The 22,819-nt window shown below is 33.7% G+C and overlaps 1 protein-coding gene across 3 annotated transcripts in view; it reads right to left on the bottom strand.

Moving 5' to 3' along the window:
• Window positions 1-1,136: 1,136 nt before the first annotated feature.
• FKTN (fukutin) overlaps window positions 1,137-22,819 on the bottom strand; it is a 72,845-nt gene continuing 51,162 nt past the window's right edge. For all 3 annotated transcript variants that reach the window (XM_079113294.1, XM_079113295.1, XM_079113296.1), the window contains 2 exons: window positions 21,660-21,787; window positions 1,137-1,467 (listed from right to left, as the gene is read on the bottom strand). In XM_079113294.1, coding sequence (XP_078969420.1) covers window positions 1,254-1,467; window positions 21,660-21,787 — 342 coding nt within the window. In that variant the 3' untranslated portion in view covers window positions 1,137-1,253. The remainder of the gene's footprint in view (window positions 1,468-21,659; window positions 21,788-22,819) is intronic.

Raw genomic sequence — 22,819 nt, 5'->3', positions numbered from 1 at the left:
AGTGGATGATGCTTGAGAAAGCAGAGAAGTCTGAGTTCTTGCCCCAGTGACACTGCAGATTGAACAATGAGAGAGGGACACAGCTTTATAAACACTACAGGCTGAGGGTGGGGAACAGTTCTAGGTTCATTGTTCACCTTTCATTTTGGAGATCTGAAGTAGTTTTAGAAGAGAAGTAACAGCTTTTTGCCACTTAAATTAGTTTATAGTCTATAAATTAAAGAGAAGGAGCTGTGATTGATGAATAAATACAAAGAAGAGTATATTTAGAAAAATTAGAGGTATTTCTATTAATATCTTAGGGTCAACATTAAATTGGGAATGCAAGGGTTATAAACTGAGAAAATATAAAATGTTAATGAATAGCTCATATTTTTAACCTAAGAGAGTGGTTGGGAATGAAATAGGAAATTAAGTTTTGTAAATCACATCTCTTCAAAATCACATCTAGTAGCATGGACTTGCTTGAATGATATGCCAACAAGTATACCAAAGGTCAATGAAAATATTCTCAACACAGTTGAAAATTTAAGCATCATAAAAACATCAGCTTTCTTCTCACTTCAAATATGAAAACAGTAAGTGTATGGAAAGTTACTTATATGACAAAGCCTGAAATAAGCTCCCACCTTCTCTTATAGAATAATGCCCTGTGCTCTAAATCAATTCACTTCAGAAAGCTTATCAAATGAGTCTGCTACAATCTTTTCCTGATGCACGTAAAGTCTGATCACTTGAAAATTAACTGAGACGCCGCATTCTTAAAGGTAGCACTATTACACCAGCTTCAACACCGAGGACAAGAATACATTATTCTTTTTCATGAGTATATCATTCGTTAGCTTTGCTGATGAGCTCATCTTCCAGCCTAAGAATAACTTAACATTTAAAAAAACCATTATAAAATATATTATATTTTACTTCAGCTCTTCAAAAGGTGGAGAGTTTCCATCAAAGGAAAACTGGGGTGCTTACCAGAGGGACAGGAACAAGGCAGGCATTTGATCATTTGTCTCTGCTTCTCCACTGTAACCTAGCATGTTACCTGACACACAGAAACTCAGTGAATGCTGAATGAGAGAATTAAATTGGATGGCTCAAAAGTCAGGATTCTTTCTGTCTTCAAACTTGTCACATTTTTCCTTTGGCTTCTGCTTATGTTTGATAAATAGACATGTAGTTTTTCAAATAGTTACCAACCTTTTTTTTTTTTTTTTTTCAGGAGAAAGTGTCTCCTATTTCCACTTATTATTTCAGTACAACTGGATGACCTCATCCCACTCAGAAATAGGCCAGATTCCATTGGACTGCACATTGGGGGGAGAGTTCTTCCAGTCCCACATCTTTACAGGAATCTTCCAGGTCTTGCCATAGTTGGCTTCAATGTATTCGATGGTTTCACAGGGCACATGGACCTTCATGTCTACAAACTCAGTCCAGCACAGTGTAAACTTGGGAAACAGGTATCTGTGGTAGAATAGAGGCAATGTGTGGAGGGGTTAGACTTCCACAGTGAAGGGTTCAGCTGAGAAACCCTAGGGCATTCTTGGTTAAAGGACAGCCCTTTCCTATTGAGCAGCTTTGGAAACACAGAGAGTGGACATTTAGTGTTTTTAACTATCCAACATCCCTTTCTCTTCAAATGCTAACACCACTTCAATTTTACTCCCCTATTCCCAGTCCATATACACAAGAGCTAACCCCTACTCCAAGATTCAGAGATGAGTAGGAAAAAACCCAATGGTAATTTATAGTAATTGGTTCAGAGATGGGGATGTATCCAAGTTATACAAAAGAAAGTCAGTCCTAGAATTTGTTGGGATTACTAGGGAAAGAGGTATCAAAGAAAAGTTACCAAAAGATAAAGGAAAATTATTATTTTCTTATACAACCTAAATTTCCTTAGGATATAGAATAAGCATAACTCCAAGTTGCATTCCCAGGTTTCTCCTGTGGTTCCATATCTTCATGATCCTACATGTAGTTTGTCTTCCTTACTTTTCCCTCAAATGCTACAAAACATCTTTAAACTAGTCTAAGGAATGTTAGTTATAATGAATATAAGTATATTTATTGCAGAACTACATCAATTAGTAGTTAAGTTTCAGTAATTAAACCAAAACATGTTTCTTAAAGGTATTTTGGATCAAGAAGATTAAATTCAATGTATTACAAAGGAAAGCAAAAACTAGAGGTCTAATTAAAGTAAGCTGTGTGTGTATGTGTTTGTGTGTGTGTTTGTATGTGTGTGTGTGTGTCTGTGTGTCTGTGTGTACACACACATATATCCCTATATTCTGTGTTGGCTTTTTTTCTGAGAAACGCTACTTCTCTTCACAACATGGAAGGAATTTTTATTAAGAAAGCTGAAGTGGCAACAGAAGAAATCACAGAAATTTAAAACATCAGAGGATTAGCCAGGCATGGTGGTATACCCCTATAATCTCAGCTATTTAGTAGGGTAAGGCAGGATTGCAAATTCAAGGCCAGTCTGGGTAACTATCTCAAAATAAAAGTTCAGCGATAAAAAGCCTCCTGGGTTCAATTCCTAGTACCATAAAATTAGAGGATTAAATGACATTGTGGGAACAGGACCTAACTGAGACGTTCTCCAAGGAGAGGTCATTTCTTGTATATTCTGCTTTTGAATATCATATTTTATCATGAAATGAACATAAAGTCATACAAGAAAATGAGACTGAACAAACTCAAAAGGCAGCAGTAAGTGCCTTCTACAAAAACCAATGGGTTTTGGCAGTTAAAGGGCTATCCCAGCTGTCTTCTGTGAAAAGATAGCCACAGCAAATCTCACAGCTGAGAAAGAAACAAGATACATCTTAGACCTACCATCTGCTTGTCCCAGTTTTACTCTGCACACTCATATTCAAGGAATTGCTTATTTTGTCATCAGACATTTCCACCCATAATTAACTTCCACCCTCCCCAATCAGATGCTGGTCAGCAGAATAGCCACCTGTCCTGTCCTATCAAGTTGTCACACTAAAATTGAGTTCAGGCAGAGATCATGGTCTATCTAGTAAGTTTAGTTCAGAATACTCTATTAAGTATTAGTTTCTATAGTCTCACCAAAGAGCTGGAAGAGAAAAATAACAGATGTAGGATAGAGAGGATAGAAGATAATGCTAAAGATTTTATAAAAGTCATGTTTTGGACAATGAAGGATTTGTGAGAATAACCACACCATTTTAAATATATAAACAATGTGAAAACAACGTGAAGACAATTTAACTCAAATGTTAATTTTTGTTCCCAAACAGAAATGCCTCTAAATTTTCTGTTTTTTCCCCCTAATTATTTTTCAATCCATTCAGAAGCAAAACGAAACAAACAAAAAAAAAAAAAACGAAAAAAAAAAAAAAAAAAAGAAAATCCCCTAGTTTCCTAGGAGAAGCGATAAACAAACCATAAAATTCAAAAACTCATCTTGAAATAGAATTGTTGAGAGGGAGTGGGGTGAGTGGCACAGAACAGTACATGCCACATACCCTGTCAGGTTACCAGCAAATAATGTCTAAGACTAAAATACACCATGGTCTGCAAGTCTGCAATATTACCTTGGGCTTTAAAGCTAGGATAAGTTTGGTTGATGAGTTTGTACTTTAAAGCTCTTGGACAGGATCCAAAATGTGATTTAAATTTAGAGTAAAGCGACCCTAAATGAGAAAACAAGTTTAGGGGATCTTACTATCACACACAAAAGAGTTTTTAATCTATTTTTTATTTCATACCATGTTTTCCTTCATTTGATTTTTGCTGAAAAGAGTAGTTAGAGTTAGAATCAGGACTGGAGTTGTGGCTCAGTTGTAGTCTTTGTTGGGCATGTGTGAGGCCCTGCGTTTGATACTCAGCACCACATACAAATAAGTAAAATAAAAAATCCAATGACAACTAAAAAAATATTATGACAACAAAAAACTGTTTGGAAAAAAAAAGAATTAAGAGTCAATTGGTGTAGAACATATTTTTTCTTCACAGATACTCTTAAAATTCATAGCTACTTTGTGATGGTTAAAGTAATTTCATCAGTTTAATTTTATAATATATGGACATAATTGCTAAATGAAAAAGAAGTTCTTCCAGCATCCTAGAAGACCACTGTTTACTATTACTAGTTAACTAAGCTAAATGAGATAGAGACTCCATCTGAACCTGACCTTTTTAAATGTTAGGTTTTCATTAAACTCTTGAGTTGGAAGAGCAGCCATATTTTCACAGGAATTTTCTGCAAAATATAGTTGGGTTATTTTCATTAGTGATCTTATCTCTTCTAACTCCTAATTTCTTTTCCTTGTGTTATTCCAGTGTCTAAACCCTCCAGCAAACTGTGTCAAACACAATGGACTAGCAGACACTCTGTTTTTTCTGATATCATTAAATATGATTGCTCACTCTAGGCTTTTGTTATATTTTCTTTATATGTTGAAATAAATTCTATTTTGTTTAAAATATTTTTTTATTTCTTTTAAGTATAAAACAAAAAAAATTTAATGTCATCTATTAAAATAATCATGCAGTTTTTTCTTACTTTAATGTTTTAATACTTTAATATGGAAGATTACATTAATATACACTGAAAAATTTTTTCATTCACTTAGGATATTTTCATCTGTGTTCTCTGGGATTATAATTTCCCTTAAAATTTTCTAGGTTACCCATGTTCAGAATTCAAATTAGTCTCATATAATGAGTTACTTAATTTTCTCTTATTCTATTTTCTGAAATAGAATATTAGGTTATTTAATATAGAATAGGTTAGAATAGGTTATTTAATATAGGGGTAACCTATTTTATGAAGGTATGGTAAGACTTTCCTGTACACTTTCTAGGTCTTCGTGTCTTTTAGTAGGAAAAAGGAGGGGAAAGAAGGATTTTTGATCACTAATTCAGTTTCTTGAATGAATATAGACTAAGTGAATCACCTTGAGTTGATTTTGGTTAATATTTTTCTAGAAAATTATACCATTTCACATTTTGCCTAATTGTTGCATTATTTTCTGAGAGTCGGTGTAAAAGAGTTAAGAACAGAAAGAGTAAGACATTATGAGTCTGAACACTGCATACTGTCTTTATTTTTCCTCTTTTCTTCTTAATCAGTCTTGCTACATGCCCATTTATTTTACTATTTTTAAAATTAAAATTTTAAGAACCAGTATTTGGAATTGTTGTTTTTTCCTATTTCATTAATTTCTTCTTTCGGCTTCTTTCTTCACTTTACTCAGGCTGTCTCTATTGTTACTTAATTTTCTCCAGGTGAAAGTCTTCATTTTTTTTTAATGTGTTTTTGACATTTAAGTGGTTTTAAGGCTATGAATTTAGTTCTACCCCTTTAACTATAGCTTGTACATTTTAATATACAGTACATTCATCATCTTTGAGTCCTAAGTGTTTTATAATTGCTATTATAATTTCTTTCTTAACACTTTAATTATTAAGGAGTGTCTTTAAAAGTTTCCCTCAACTTAAAAAATTGCCACAAAACAACAACAACACATCAAGGAAAGAAAACTTCAGGCCAATATCTTTGATAAACATAAAATTCTTAATAAAATACTGGCAAACCACACAGAAAAAGCCATTAAAAGGATACTGCACAATGATCAAGTGGTTCTCATCCCAGTCATGCAAGTTTGGTTCAATATGTGAAAATCAATAAATGTAACTTACCACATAGAGTTAAGAACAAGAATCACATGATTTTCTCAATAGATGCAAAAAAAAAAAAAAAACCATTTAACAAATTCTAATATTCATTCATCTTTAAAGCACTAGAGAAACTAAGGATAGAAGGAATTTATTTCAACATTGTATTGGTTATATATGACAAACCCAAGGACATCATCATACCGAACAGAGAAAAACTGAAAGTATTTCATTTAAAAACAGGAACAAGACAAGGATATCCACTCTCGCCACTCCTATTCAACACAGTCCTTGAAATTTTAGCCAATCAGACAAGGAAAAGAAATTAAAGAAATACAAATAGGGAAAAAAAGGGTTCAAACTATCCATTTGCTGATGATGTTTACATGATCCTATTATTTAATAGACTCAAGAAACTCCACCCAAAGATTCTAGAGGTGATAAACACATTTAAAAAAGTAGCAGAACACAAGATCAACATACATAAAGCAATTGCTTTCCTACACTCTAATAATGAATCTGCTGAAAAAGAAATTAGGAAAACTATTCCTATTCATAATAACCTGAAAAAACAAAACAAAAATGGGAATCAAACCTAATGAAGTACCTCTACAATGAAAACTATAGAACTCTGAAGAAAGAAATGGAAGAAGACTTTAGAAGATAGAGAAACTTCCATGTTCTTGGACTGGCAGAATTAATATCAAAATGGCTACACTAACAAAAGTGTTATACAGATTCAATGGAATCCCCATCAAAATATCCATGACATTCTGCACAGAATCAGAAAAAGCCGTACTAAAATTCATCTGGAAAATAAGAGACCCAGAATAGCCAAAGCAATTCTGAGCAAAAAGAGCAATGCTGGAGGTATCACAATACCAGACCTGAAATTATACTACAGAGCTTTAGTAACAAAAACAACATGGTACTGGCACCAAAACAGACAAAAAGACCAATGGAATAGAAGATACAAACAAACCCACAAGAATACAGTTATCTGATACTAGACAAAGCTGCCAAAAACACATTTTGAAGAAAAGATTGTCTCTATCAACTGGTGTTGGGAAAACTAGATATCCTTATGTAGAAGAATGAAGCTGGATCTCCTATCTCACTCAGCACAAAAGTCAACTGAATGGATTAAAGACTTAGGAATTATGCCAGAAATCCTGTAACTACTAGAAGAAATTGTAGACTCAACACTCCATCATATTGGCACAGGAATCAACTTCCTTAATAAGATCCCTCAAGTGCAAGAAATAAAAAAGTGGGATGCCACCAAACTAAAAAGCTTCTTTCTGCACAGCAAAGGAAAAAATTAGGAACTTGGAGAGAGCCTAGAGAATGGAAGATCTTTGTCACCTGCTCCTCAGATAGGGTATTAATATCCAGACTACATAAAGAACTCAAAAATCTTAACACCAAAAAAGCAAACTAATTAATAAATGGGCAAAAGAACTAAACAGACACTTCTCAAAAGAGGAAATACAATTGTGAATACATATATGAAAAAATGTTCAACATCTCTAGCAATTAGAGAAATGCAAACCAAAATTACATTGCGATTTCCTCTCACTCCAGTCAGAATGGCAATTATCAAGAATACAAATAAATAGTAAGTGTTGGCAAGGTTATATGGAAAAAGGTACACTTGTACATTATTGGTGGGACTGCAAATTAGTACAACCACTCTGAAAGGCAGTATGGAGATTCCTCAAACTAGGAATGGGATACTCTATGACCCAGTTCTCCCACTCTTTGGCATACAGCCAAAAAATCTAAAATCAGCATAATGTAGGGACTATATGACCCAGTTCTCCCACTCCTCGGCATATAGCCAAAAAATCTAAAATCAGCATAATGTAGGGACACAGTCACATCATGGTTTTTTTGTTTGTGTTTTTGTTTTGTGGGCTATTTTTGGTATCAGGGATTGAGCCACATCCCTAGCCATTTTTATCTTTTATTTAGAGACAGGGTCTTGCTCAGTTTCTTAGGGCCTTGCTAAGATGCTGTGGCTGGGCTTTGAATTCTCGATCCTCCTGCCTCAGCCTCCTGAACTGCTTGGATTACAGGCATGTGCCACCATATCTGGCATTACATCAGTGTTTATTGCAGTACAATTCACAGTAGCCAGACTATGAAACCTAGGTTCCCTTCAACAGATGAATGGATAAAGAAAATGTGGTATATATACACAATAGAGTACTACTCAGCCACAAAAAAGAATGAAATTATGTCATTTGCTGGTAAATGGATGGAACTGGAGACTATAATGCTAAGTGAAATAAGCCAGACTGAGACAGTCAAAGGCTGAATGCTTTCTCTGAGATGCAGAAGCTGGTCTAAAGTTAGGAGGAAAAGAGAGAAAGAAGGGGGGGAAGGAAAGGAGGGAGGGAAAGGAAGAGAGAGTAAAATGGGGGGATTCCATCAAAAAAAAAGAAAGATCTGGTGAGCAGAAGAAGGCAACTAGGGGGAAGGGAGGCAGGACAGGATAAGGGAAAAACAGTAGAATGAATCTGACCTAATTTTCCAATGTGCATATATGAATATACTATAGCCAATCTCTCCATTATGTATATCCATAAGGCACCAATTTAAAAAATGTAAATAAATAGATCCATAGAGCAAAGGAAAGGGAACAAGGGGAGAGAGGAAAGGAAGGGTAACTGTATCCACTAGAAAATATAATTGGAGCAATTATATTTCATGCTTTTATAGAAGTCAAAATGAATCCTAATGTTATGCATAACTATTATGAACCAATACAAAAACTGTCAACTTCTAATTTAATTCAACTGTGATATTAGAATATCATCTATTAAAATGATCAAGTACTTTTTTTTCCCCTTTAATTCATTCATTTGGAAAATTATACACATACACACAGAGGAAGAGTTTTATTCTTTAATACTTACTAAAATATCTTCATGATATAGTACATGATAAACTTTTGTAAATTCTGTTTATAGCTGACAAGAAACTATATTCACCATTGTTCAGTGAAAATTTTTATGTATCAAATACTAGCAAACTTGTAAACTTTGTATCATCAATATTTTTCTTCTTTGCTTGAACAAGTTTTAAAAATAAAGCAAAAAAAAGGCATATCAACATCTTCTACCACAATTATGAATATGCCAAATATTCATTAAATTTCATTGATATTTAATTTTTAAAGGTCATACTGATAATAAGCTCGTGAATAGCATTTCATCCTGGCAAACTGTTTCTTTTAAAGATTATATAATGGATCTTCTAATACTTTATTTTTCCCCCTTAATTCGATCTTATCTGACAACAGTATTATAGTACTAGTTTTCTTTGGTTAATAACACTACAGTATATCTTTTTCCATCCCTATAATTTTCAAACTTTCTGTGTGATTTTGTGTTGGGTATGCCTCTTAAAAGTATTATACAGCTGCATTTTGTTTTTCCATTTGAATAATCTTTGAAGTTTTGAACGTTATCTCAATCTGCTTACATTTACTGTACTAAATTATATAGTACTTATTTTGAACTAGTCTCATGCCAGAATACCTAGGCTCAAATTCTGGCTTCATCAGTAATTGTGTGACACTGGCCAATCTCTTTGTACCTTAATTCCCTCATTTATAAAATGAGGATAACAACAGTACCAACACCTCAGAGGGATATTAGTGTAGAATGAATAAATGTAAAGTATTCATCATGATATCTAAGACACTGTTGATTAATTATTTTTACATGTTTTCAGTTTTACTTTTCCTTTGATCTCCTCCTCTACTTTTCCTATTTTCATTTGGATTAATAAAGGTTAATATAGTCCCTTCTGTTCTTTGCTTGTTTGGACACTTTAGATAATTATATTCTAGTTACTAAAAATACTTACTTCACTATAACATTTTCTATTAAAGACCAAATTTATGTGGAATCTCTATCCTCTTCTTAAACATGGGACTTAGTGTATATACTTTACTCCTTGAACAATGACAAATCAACTCCTCCTTCTCCTCAACTTATTGTCAAGTGTCTTCCTTTTTGACCTTCTTCATTTTAATACATTAGTCGTTAATATAATTTTTATAGGCAATGGCAAACAAATTAATTGGCATATTTTACTCATTTTTTGGTTCACCACTATTTTATATGTATCACATCTTTCCTCTGAATTTGTTAGTATGTCTCTAAGTATGGGTTTATGAGGCATAAACTTTCTTAGTCTTTGTATATATGTAAATGTCTTTTTTTTTACCTCATACCCGAATGTTAGTTTTAACTATACATAACATTCTAAATTGGCGATTATTTCTCTTGACTTTTAGAAGATGTTACTCCACTATATTCTAGCCTCAGTTATTGCTAAGGTATACTTGGTACTTCTTTGTAAGCAATCTATTTTCTCAGGTAGCATGTATAAATATTTTTTAGTATTGGTTTCCTTAAGATGAATCTCAGGTTTATGATTTATTCTGCTAGTCTGTTTTTAATTTGAAAATTATATTTAAATACTACTTCATCATTATTTATTCTTTTAGCCCAGCTATAACCTTAAGACATATTCAGAGTGCTTTGTGTCTGCAGCAAACAGAGTATGACAAAGTGAAGTATTACTGTCACATTAATTATAAGTCATCACTCCAATCCTGCTCTTAAACAATCAGGTAAGAATTAAATTCAACTCCTGAAAACCAAAGTTATAGTATGCTGCCTTGTATTAAAAAAAATCATTCCCTGTACTAAATGCTCTGCAATCCCACCACAGACAACATAGAAGCAAAAGGAGTTATAGGGGAATTACTAACATACTTTGCAGAGTCTAGGCTGAAATATAGTATCTCTAAGATCTTTACTGATTTCATTCTCCATTTCTGTATCTGTATATATATATATATATATATATATATATATATATAAACACAGATCAAGGAGAGAATGGATGTGTTTTATATGGTGAATTTCTACCTAGTGAACTTCATTTTGCCACTGACTTCCACTGTAAATTGAATGGTCCTACCTACCCTACTGTCCAGTATGGAATCTGCATAGCAAACTCTGCTATGTGATCCCTTTATGACCTCTGCCCCAGGGATAGAATTAGTAGTCACCTGTGCTACAGGAGAAACAAGAAAAAATGTATATCAACAAGCAGACAAATTAAAGCCTTTAAAATTAGTTATCATTTAGTTACCTATTTTTACCTGAATGCAGATACATAACAATGACATTGAAAACAACTACTTTAAAAGGTACATAAAAATTAGTCTTCAGTGCCAGAGGACAAAGTCTCAGGACATTTTTATATCTGCTGCATAACTTCCAAAAACTGCATTTATAGCACATAAAAATCAGACTTCAGCTGTGTTTATTTTCCATAAGATAATTTTTATTTATTTATATTTTTGGGTACCAGGGATTGAACTCAGGACCATTCAACCACTGAGCCACATCCCCACACTATTTTGTATTTATTTAGAGACAGGGTCTCACTGAGTTGCTTAGTGCCTTGCTTTTGCTGAGGCTGGTTTTGAATTCACAATCCTGCCTTAGCCTCCTGAGCTGATGGGATCACAGGCAAGGACCACCGCGCCTGGCCTCCATAAGATAATTTTACTAGCATTTCTCTTAAGAGAAATAACTTAAATACCTGAAAAATGAGATTAAACTTATGACTTCAAATTTCATGCTAAGTACAAAAGGCTTATTTTGATATCAGATAATCCAGTTTATCTAATCAAATACAAAAATCTTGAAGTTTATCTTTATAGATAGGTCTCCCCTTATCAAATTCACTGTTTCTGGTCCCATATATCTCTGCATTTTAATGTAGATATCTTGGGCTGTTTTCTCTTAGTATCAAAGTAAAAAAATATTGTTTTATCTTTTTAACCTAAGTCAATTTTTGAGGTGTAATTTACATAGAATGATATGTACTCATTTGAAGTGATAAATATCAATAAATGTATAATCCTATGTTGCCACCACATTAAATCAAGATAGAGAACATTTCTACCACCCAGAGTTTCCTGTGCTCCTTGCCAGTCAGGTAGTCAACCCACCCCGTCCCTAGGCAACCTCCAATCTTACTATACTCATCACAGGTTTTGCCTGTGCTACAATTTTAAAATAAAAGTAAATACATAGTGTGTTTTGCTCCTGACTTCTTTTATTTAGCATAATATTTTGAAGATTCATCCATGTTAGTATGTCAGTAGTAGAATTCCATCATCTGAATATATCATAATTTGTATATCTGGTCACCAGAAGATGAGCATTGATTTAGGATAATGTTACTTTTTTTGCTAGTATGAAAAAAATTGGTAGGAACATCTGTATATAAGTATTTTAGTAGAAATGTTTTTATTTCTCTCAGGATACTACCTAACTTAACACCTTAGAGAATTATGTGCAAACAACAAAATATATATCAGTTTCAAAAAATGTAATTTTTACTTTACACAAATGAAAGATTTGCTGTTTATTCATTCCAAAGGCATCTTCTCTTAAAAAAAAAGAAACACCAAACTCACTATATAAGTAACTATCACTTCTTATGATGTGTAAGTATACAATTACCATGTAACACGCATTCACAGTTCTTCCCTCAACCCTCAGTTTTGCACCTGCTACTCACTAGCAGTTTGGAGGTGTAATTAAGGAGACCTAAGACATAATCTGTATGTTACAAAATATAAAGACATAGATAGGGAGGGAAGAATGAGATCATTTTAGGAAAGTCAATGTTTTAAATATACTCATTTAAAGAAATTATTCAAATTTGCCTTTTTAGCTCTATGTACTAGAGACAAATGTGATTTTTAAGAGCTATAAATATAGTAGAATAGTATCAATCTATAAAGCTGAGAGACAATGAGGGAGGACTCTACATCTAACTCAAGTCTTTGGAAGCAGAGCATGAAAATAACTAGTAACTTAATTTTATGGTTTTAATTTTCCAAAGGTGCTGGTTGGATCAAGTCATCAATCTGGTATCACCCTATCATCCTCACAAAACAGAGTGGAATAAACTTAAGAAGCTTTGATTTGCTTTCGAGTAAGGCTCAGGTCTCACTCAGTCCTACAGATATACAATGTACCAAGACTGATTTTATCTATCACTTAGAAAGACCAGACAAATCAGCAAAAGTACTTCAAGAAAGCAGGAGAGAGGCAAATGGGAAAAAAAAAAATATAGACTTAGAGCAAGAGATTACATCCAGATAGAGGTACCAAGGAGTAATTTAAAGGAGGGGCAATCCAATGCCTTTGACTGGGCAAACCTAGGAACTGTGATGATGGAAGACAATCTGGTACTACTAATGACTTATTTAAAATCGTGAACTAAAATCAAGTTTCAAAAGGTAGGGTGTCTAAAATGGACACTAACAGAAAACTGGTGAATACAAGTTGGGAGATTGATCTTTCTTTTTCTTTTTCTTTTTAAGTACTGGGATAGAACTCAAGGGTGCTTTACCACTGATTCACATCCCCAGTCATTTTTAGTTTTTTATTTTGAAACGGTCTCACTAAATTGCTGAGGCTGGCTTTGAACTTGCAATCCTCCTGCCTCAGCCTCCCAACATACTGGGATTATACCTGTGTACGAAGGCACCTGGCCTTAACTTGATCTTTACTTCACATAAAAAGGACACAAGAAATATCAACCATAAATATAATGACATACTGAACTACATTAAAATTAAGAACCTTCACTAAACAAGTTACCACTAAAAGAGTGAAAAGAAAAAAGAACAAATTGAGAGAAGCTATTTTCAATATAAGCTACAAACAGTAAGAAAAAGACTGACAACTCAAAGAACTGACAAGACATTTAACAGGTACCTCACAAAAGAGAGTAAATAAATAATCTATAAACATGAAAGAGTGATGGCCCTCACCAACTCATTAGGGAAATGGAAATTAAAACTATAATGTGGTAACACCACACATCCTCCAAAATGATTAAAATGAAAAAGTCTCACAATGCCAAGTGTTGGCAAGAATGTGGGTCAATGAAAGTACTATGATATATTAATGGAAGTGTACATTGGTACAAACAACTTTTGAAAACTATTTGTAAGCAAAAAAATTAATACTTGTATATCCTATGATGAAGCTATCCCACACTATATCACACTCTTGCTATGACCTGAATGTTTCTGTCCCCTCAAAGATCTTACATTGAAATCCTAACCCTCCAAGGCCATGGTACTAAGAGGTAGTAACTTGAGGAGATGACTAGGTCATATGAGTGGGTCACAGGGATTAATATCCTTATGAAAGAGGCCTGAGGGACCTGCTTGCTCCTCCCACCATGTGAGGACAGAGGGAGAAGCTGACAGTCTGCAAGCATGAGGAGAGATCTCACCAGGGTCCAATTATGCTGGAATTTGATCTTGTACATCAAGCCTCCAGAACTGTGAGAAATAAATTTGTTCTTTATAAGCCATCCAGTTTATTGTATTTTAAGGGGCTAAGACAAACATGCACAAGGGTACTGGAAGACTTGTGCAGAATGTTTACTACAACATCCAAAATAGCCTCAAACTGAAAACAACTCCAATAGCCAACTACAGTGGACTTCATGAATACTTATAGTACAGTCAGACAGGAAAAAAAATAACTGAACAATAGCAACAACATGCAAGAACATGAATGGGTCTCAAACATAATGTTCAGTGAAAAGACACCAGCAACACATGATTCCATTTATGCAAAGTGAAAAATCAGGTATAACTAAACTCATATTAGAAGATAGGATGGTTGCAACTTTGTGGGAGAAAGGAGCTATGATTGTGAGGGCAAATGATATAGGCCTCTGGGATGTTGGCAAGTATCTTTTTTTGTAGTACTGGGGATTGACCCCATGGCCTTGTGAATGCTAGGCAAGCACTCCACCTTTAAGTCACATCATCAGCCATTTGTATTTTGAGATATGATCTTGCTATGTTGTCCAGGATGGCCACAAACTTGTGATCCTCCTGCCTCAGCCTCCTGAGATTACAGGGGTACACCACCATGCCAGGCCCAAGTATCTATTTTTTGACTGCCTGATTGCTCATTTGATCATTCTTGGGGTTATATACTTTTTGTGTGTGTACCTTTATGTGTACGTGTTACGCTTCAATTAAAAAATTAATGATTATCTTCTATTTCCTAATTTTCTCCAGTTCTAAGATTATAAACTTATGTTTTACTTTGGATCCTTGGAGTTCTTGGATTCCCTTTCAGGTTGAAGACTCCCTTGTTCATAGCCAGGTACGGAGGGGGTTTTTGTTTTTGTTTTACTAATTTTTCCAATTACCTCCTGTTTAGCACGGGTTCTTATACACCTAAGTCTAGCTTACTATATCAGCTTTTTTTGTGGGTTTCTGTACTAACAGTCTTTCACTTCTTCATGCCTACACATACTAGCTATAACAATATTCCTCAACAGGGCTCGTCTTATTACATTCCCCACCTAAAGCCCTAAGAGATTCTATTGTTTATTACATTAAATCAAAAACTCTGCAGTCCAACATTAAGTCTTTCCATCAATTAACTGCTTCACCAACATTGCTCAACATCATCTTTCTACACTCAGATTAAATCTCCTTTCTTAAAGCCAACTCAATCTAATTTAATAGAAATCCTGTGTTCAACAATATTCATTCAAATTGTGCTGGCTCAACCCTTTCCTCAGCATTCTTTCTACTTGTTTTATTCTTACAAATTCTCTGCAATTACATAATAAGGTGTGTATTCATTTTTTATCTGGTAGGCTTTTATTCACTATAATGTGATTTTTTTTCTAATTACTACATGGCAATGAACCTTCCTAATTGAACTTCTAGGTTCTGCTTGCTTAATTCAGAATCAGTGCAACTGAGAATTTCTTATGTGCCAAGCACCAATTCAGGTGATTTCATGATATTATTTAATCTAAGCATTATATGCTACGAGGTATGCAGTGTTACGAGGTATGCAGTGTTATCTTCATTTTATGGAGGAGAAACCTGAAGCTCACTCAACTAAAACCACATATGTATAAATATTAAATATAGATATAAATCTCTAAATAATAAGTATCTAACAAACATTTTAAATGAGATATTCAGATATACTGCAATATTTTATAGCTGAATTTTGAAAATGTAACTGAAAGGTGGGGAAAAAGATGTGCTATGCAGCACTAAAAGCCAATGGATGTTTGGAAAAGTTAACAGAAAGGTAATATATGTTAATAACTTGCCACGAATGACTGACCCATTTTTATGATGCTTCAAAGATATATTGGATTAATGAAAAGAAGTGAAAAAAGTTACTTAAAGGAACTATCAGGGGAGTCATGAATGACTATAATTAAATTGCAAAACTCAGTAACATGCAGTAGTTGACACTCTCATTCATTGCTGATGACTACACAAAAATCTGTATTACTTTTTAGAAAGGCAATCTGGCAATATGCATCAAAGCTCCAAAAGGCTCACACTTTTTTTTTTTTCAGAATTAGTAAACATCAATCAATCCACATATACATTCATTAATTCATTTAACATATTTACTGGGCATGGGACTTAGCTTGGGGTAAATAATAAATGTGATATATGATTGCTTATGACCTGAGTGGCAAGGTTATAAAATTTCTATGTAGGATGATATGGCCAAAGGAAGACAACTTGACCTTATTTCCTTTTGTTTATTTTTATTAATGTATTAACTGTACATATTAGTGGAGTTCAGCATGATAGTTCAATACACACATGATGTACAATGATCAAACGTCGTCTCTCTTTATCCCCCACCTCTTTCCAAACTAGCATAATCAGTATTATACACTCAGGTCAACTTTTTTAAAACTTTCACATAAGCGAGAACTTGTCTTTTTTGGGTCTGGCTGACTTAAAAATATGCTCTAGTTCCATCTATTTTTTGTTACAAATGACAGGATTTCATTCTTTTAATGGTTCAATAATATTCCTGTGTGTATATAAATAATCCCTAATAAAGCTTTTATTTTATGTATAGAGATACTGTCAGACTTTATTAAATTTTAAAAAAAAGGGGAACAGAGTTGAAAAATAGTCAACTAAACCTATTATTAGGACTTCCTCCATATTCCTTCTAAATCTACCTAACCAATATGTTTTGAAGTCACACTTCCTTTGATGTTGTTTCTACATAGGGTTGATCCTGCACCTCAACTACAGATTGCACATAGCTCATTACTATACTGCTGATAGAGTATTTTAATGTTTGCTTTATGGTCTAGATTATGAGATCTTTGAGAGCAGAAATGAAGTTATATTTACATCAGTATCCTGAGAACACAGTAATTAGAAATAAGTTTTATAGAAATTAAGTAATAAATTACAAAGGAGTCACACTCAAATGTGAATGTAGTCCTCAGACTAAGAATCCAAATTTTCTGAAGATCTATCCAAGAGGCAGAAAATGAAAATGTAAGAAGGTATAAGGAACCCACTCATAGTCTGATAGGAGATTTCCTATTTGAGGATGTTGCAGTAGCTGTATTACTGCAACTATGTTTTCATGGAGGGTTTATTAATCATTTTACAGAGATCACAGTGACGCTAACAGCATACAGATAAGGGCATGGGCTCTGAGTGATACTGATCTAGGTCTGACTCTTAGCTCTAACTAGATTCCTTGTCTATTAAATAAAGATAACAATATTAAAAATTTCCCTTATAAGCCTATTTTGAGGGTTAAATAAGATGATGGATATAAAAGTGTGGTACAGTGTCTAACACACAGTAAGGATTCAATAAAAGTTAACTATCAGACTGGGGATGTGGCTTAGTGGTAGAGAGTACTTGCCCAGCATGTGCTCAAGGCCTTGTTTGATCCTCAGCATTACTTTAAAAAAAAAAAAAAAGTTTACTATTATGATTACCTCTAAAACTTATGCCAGCTGATTCAGATGGACAGGTAAGAAATAACCCCAAGAAACCTAAGCAGTAACTGAAGGAACTATAACTGTAAAGTTGTGGAATAAAAACTTCACATTCTGGAGGCACAATTTTATATTCATCACTTTTTATTACTAGTGATCTGAACTCTTGAGAAGACAAATAGATGTAGAAAATGAAGACAACAGTTAAAAACAAAATTTGGAATTTGGACATTAGGTTAAAGGAATGACTTTAAGTATAGGAGTAAAAAGAGTGAATAGAATGAGTATTATGACACCTATAAAAATTGTTTGCCCAGCATAAATACATTCATGTAGGCACTGTGTTGAAGTGCTATGTTTTGTGCCTATATGGCACAGCAGTAATTATAGCAACAGTAGTAATAGCAACATAGCAATGACGGTAGCAGCAGTACTAATACTGACACAGTACGTACACTGTGCCAGGTGCTATTCTAAATGCATTACATAGTTTAACTCGCTTACCCTATTAACTCTTAGCAGAAAGCATTTAGGTTTAAGATAAACAGATCTGAGATTAAATTTTGGCTCTGACATTAATGGCCAATGATTTTGAATAAAGTACTTTACTTCTTTGACTATAGTTTCCTCATGTCTAACAGTGGGTGAGAATATCTAACCCACAGTGACAATATACGGATTACCTAAAATTAAATACATAAAGTACCTATCATGGTGCCTGCTACCTAACAGATACCCTGCTAAGCTATATCTTTATTTTTGCTGTTGATATTAAAATTATTATTCAATCTTATGACCAAGACATCATCCTGTAGCATGCAGAGTAAAGTTTAAAAAGAGAAGAATCTTTCCCTTCCTGAGTTCCTTTCAGCCTCTTAAAAAATGGTACTCTATCTATGATTTTCCTCAGCATGAACTACACATGACTAAAAAATAGAGTATTATAAAGATAAAAAGACCCTTACATTAGTATTAAAGGTTTGGGTTTTTCCCCCCCAAGAATGGTAGTGTTAAAAATATATTTCCTTAAAGTAAATAGTGCTGAAAAGAATGAAAATGGCATATGGCTGAGGGAATCTTCCAAAGAAACTATTCCACTCAGCCATCTCCTGTTCTTTTCTCTGCCTTTTAAGGTCACAGTAACATGATAGAAAATCTGGGACTCACACCATCTGTCCAGACAGTTCTATCACTGCTCATTTCTCTTGTTAAATAGTTAGAACACTTCACACTTCCCAAACACTGCTACTATAAAGAGCAGTAGAAACAGAATGAAAGAAGCTTTTTCTATCCAGAAATGTAGTGGTTGGAAATGAATAGTTCTTTTGAGGTTTGTGAGTTTTATATCATGTCAGTGAAAAGAAAAATTCACCACTTAAGAGGAAATTTAAGAACAAAAGGACTCTAATACTAGCTCTAGAAATTATCTTTTTTTAAAAAAAGGGTGGCACTCTTATATGAGTTCTCTGAGAACAAATGTGGCACTTTTATACTGAGATAATTACACAGGTCTCCAATCTGTACATTGCTCATAAGACTAAGAGGAGGAATAGTTTACTACTATTACTACTACTACTGTAGTAATATTAATAATAGCAGGTAACAGTTACTTAGTATTCATGACACTTTATTTTTGATAATGGTGATTGAACCCAGGGATGCTAAGTCGTATCTCCAGCCCTTTTAATTTTTTTATTTTGAGACAGGGTCTCACAAAGTTGCTTATGGCCTCACTAAATTATTGAGGTTGGCCTCAAACTTGCTATCTTCCTGACTCAGCCTCTTGAGTCACTGGAATTACAAGCATGTGCCACAATGCCCGGCTACTTGGGACATCTTGTCATTCTTCAAAGGATTTTTGTGAATTACCTGTTTTAATCCTTGAAAAAAAAAAAAATCACTTTATGTGGCAATTTCTCATAATATTTTCATTTTACAGTTGAGAAAACTCAGGAAAAAGATAAAACAACTTGCTCAAGGTAATATAGGTGGTTAAATGTAGAGCTGGAGTTCTAAAGCAAGCACACTGGCTTCATGCAGTATTTATTTTTTTTCAATATTGTTAGCTGTAGATAGACACAATTCCTTTATTTTATTTGGTTTTATGTGGTGCTGAGGCTCAAACACAGTGCCTCAAATGTGCTAGGCAAACACTCTACCACTGAGCTACAACCCCAGCCCTAAGCACTATTTTTAAATGTTATACTTTAAAAAAATTTTTTTCAAAAAGCCCCCAATTATATTTTAAAATTGGCATCTCTATCATATTTTAAACAAATTATAGCTGAATGTCTAAAACATTAAACTCTCAGTTCATTTAGCCACAATTACAGTCAAATATTTACTCATTAATTTACTTATTTCTAAGTTTTATTAATTTACTCATTTCTAATTCTTCCAATCAGAGATTACCTAGCATAAAGGAGTTTGTTGTCATTTAGAAAGCAAAAACAAAACAAAACAAAACAAAAAATAAAAAAAACTTCAAGAATGTGCTCTGGGATTAGCATCAGTTTGGGGATACTTTATGACTCCAAAAATAGGTTTGGACTACTCTCAAACTTCCAGAACAAGTTTAATCTTTGATGGGGACTCCTTGCCTTCAGATAAAAATTCAGGGATCCCAGGAGGATGGGTCAATGTATTCAGGAGAAATTAGGATCAGTCTGGACATCCTTCATATTTATAGACTTCTCTTTTATGTTTAATGACTCAAATTTATTTACTAATAGAAGCCCCAATCTCAGGTACATTGCCATGATAATGGCAATAATGATAGTAACCACACTGTAATCATAAAATTAATAATATTAAATAACATCAATAAACCCTAAATACTGCTAACTTACTAAGTGCTAAGCATTATGCTAAGTGTTTTGTACTATCAGGTATGTAAGGGAGACTGTGAATAGTGGTTAAAAGTATGAACTCTAGACAGACTGCTCTCTGACTGTTTCACTAACTTGAACAAATAACATTTAAGTTCTCAGAGCCTCACAGATCATCTACCTCCTAAGGCTGTGTACATTGGATGGGTTGTACCTGTAAGAGTGCTATAGTAGGGTTCAGAATAGTGACACAGTAGTTTTTATATAAATTTAATAGATGAGGAACTTCATAGGCACTTCATTTTCAGAGAAGATGAATGTCAAAAATTAGTTAGGGTGGACAAGAAATTTCTCAGGTCTGTCTGACTCATGCCTATGCTCTTTGGGCTAGTGTGCTCATGTGCGTGCTTTCTCTTTCCCTCTTTCCATTCTACTCCACTCAGTGGATAAAGTGCATTATAAAAGAGAGCAGGTACTCTAATGTCTTTGTGTGTGTGTGTGTAGTGCTGGGGATTGAACCCAGGGCCTTGTACATGCGAGGTAAGCACTCTACCAACTGAGCTATAGCCCCAGTCCCTCTAATGTCACTTTTGTCTTATCCAAGAGTTTGAGTAGGAGAGCATTTTTAGAAACTTAGGTATTAGTAATACCAATCTAACATACTAAATTTCATCAATTCTGAACACATCTCTTCCCAACCTATGAAACATGTGTCTTATAACTAACTAGCAGTGTTTCTACTTTATTAGTCACACGTAAAATACTGTTACGTTATTCGTTTGATAAAATATGGTAGCTCTTATGCCCAAAGTATATTCTTTTTGTCTATATTACAGGCACATTTTTAAAGCTTTCCCAGCACTCATGGACTCATCCCCATTCAATCTCAGTTTCTTCACTTAAACTTCACCTTGACTATCTCCTTCTTAACAACCCTAATAGTTACGAGACTCCCATATAGTTATCAGACTCCTATAACTGTGATTTTCATTTTAGGCTCTGAGCTTGATTTTTGTGTTCCTTGCTTTGATATTCTCTTTTTGATGACTCAAGAGTTTTGACCATGACTCCTTCAACTGACAAACCTAGGAACATTTCCTCCTCCCAGACTGTCCCCATAGGAGGTTCTCACTTCACAGGCATAATTAGACTCTATGGGGTAGTTAGAAAAGCATTAGCTAAACAATGGAGCCTTGACAAATGTTCTTTTTTCTTTATGTTATTCCCCTATTTTTTCTTTCTAAAGTTATTTCTACAGCCCCTTCTAATAAGTACTTATCTGATTCGTACTTAAATTTTTTTCCTGTTTTGGCCTGAGTGCCTCCATTCCACATATGGTCAGTCTCTTCATAGAAGAAAAAAATGTCAAGTTTTACATCATCTTTTCCTTGGAAGGATAGTTCCAAGCTGTCTTCCACCTAGGGTGAAGATGAAAACCTTCAAAGATTGAAATAATAGTAATACATTTTAAAAAAATTTTTTACAAAGATAAAAGGATCCTTATCTTTACATGTACAGAGTATTAATTTTAAGATGAATGTTTTTTCAAGTTGGAGTACCTCTGAAATTAGAAGGTATCAGTGGCAATGATGTTTAAATTTTGATGAAAAATGTTTAATTTTTCATCATTTAATGAAAGATGTTTTTCTTAAATGCACATAAAAATAATGTTTCTTACAACAGATGACAACTCAAAGTAAATGACTTATGGTAGTTAAAATTATCACTGCAGAGAAAATGGAAAAATTCTGCTCCAGAGTCCCTTTCTGACTAAAGAAGGAAAGAATCCAAAGAAAAATTACATCTTTATATTACATCTTTATAACCAAGAAAAGCAATCAGGAAATAAGTCTCTCATCATAATCAATCGATAAATAAAAAAAGCAGTATTACACATAACCACATGCTAGCACAGATCATTACATTATATACATGATAGAAGAAGAAATAAAAAATTTAGGTACAGAAAAAAAAGCAAATTAAGAGCAAGATAATCACCAGGGATCATGGACTTAGGGGTATAGGAATCAAATTGTCTGGAGCAACATTTATCTATACCATAATGACCTATCTCTGGTAGACCTCTGAGGAAACTGCTATAACTTAGGACATGCAAGATAAACTAGAAACTGAAGTACTTCTTTACAATGATTCTATATTTCCACCCCCTAATAATCAATGAAATGTTTTGTGTTGATAATTATAATGATATCAATTCATAGGTAAACATAAAATTAAATAACTCACAAGAAATAATATAACTTCAGATAGGGTAGGTAGAATTACTTTTTGCATTAATTTTTTAACATATTATTGACTAGTAAATTAACAATAAATTTATTAACTAGAGTTCAAGATGCTTCTTTCCTCATTGATAGATTAAAAGCCAGATTTTCTAGCTTTTCCTTAAATAGTGCAGAAATCAGATGTGGTTGAACCCATCAATACTG

This window comes from Sciurus vulgaris, assembly GCF_902686455.1.
Source record: "Sciurus vulgaris genome assembly, chromosome: 15".
Lineage (NCBI taxonomy): Eukaryota > Metazoa > Chordata > Mammalia > Rodentia > Sciuridae > Sciurus > Sciurus vulgaris.
The sequence above is the reverse complement of the archived record's forward strand: the minus strand, read 5'-3'. Positions and strand labels throughout refer to the sequence as shown.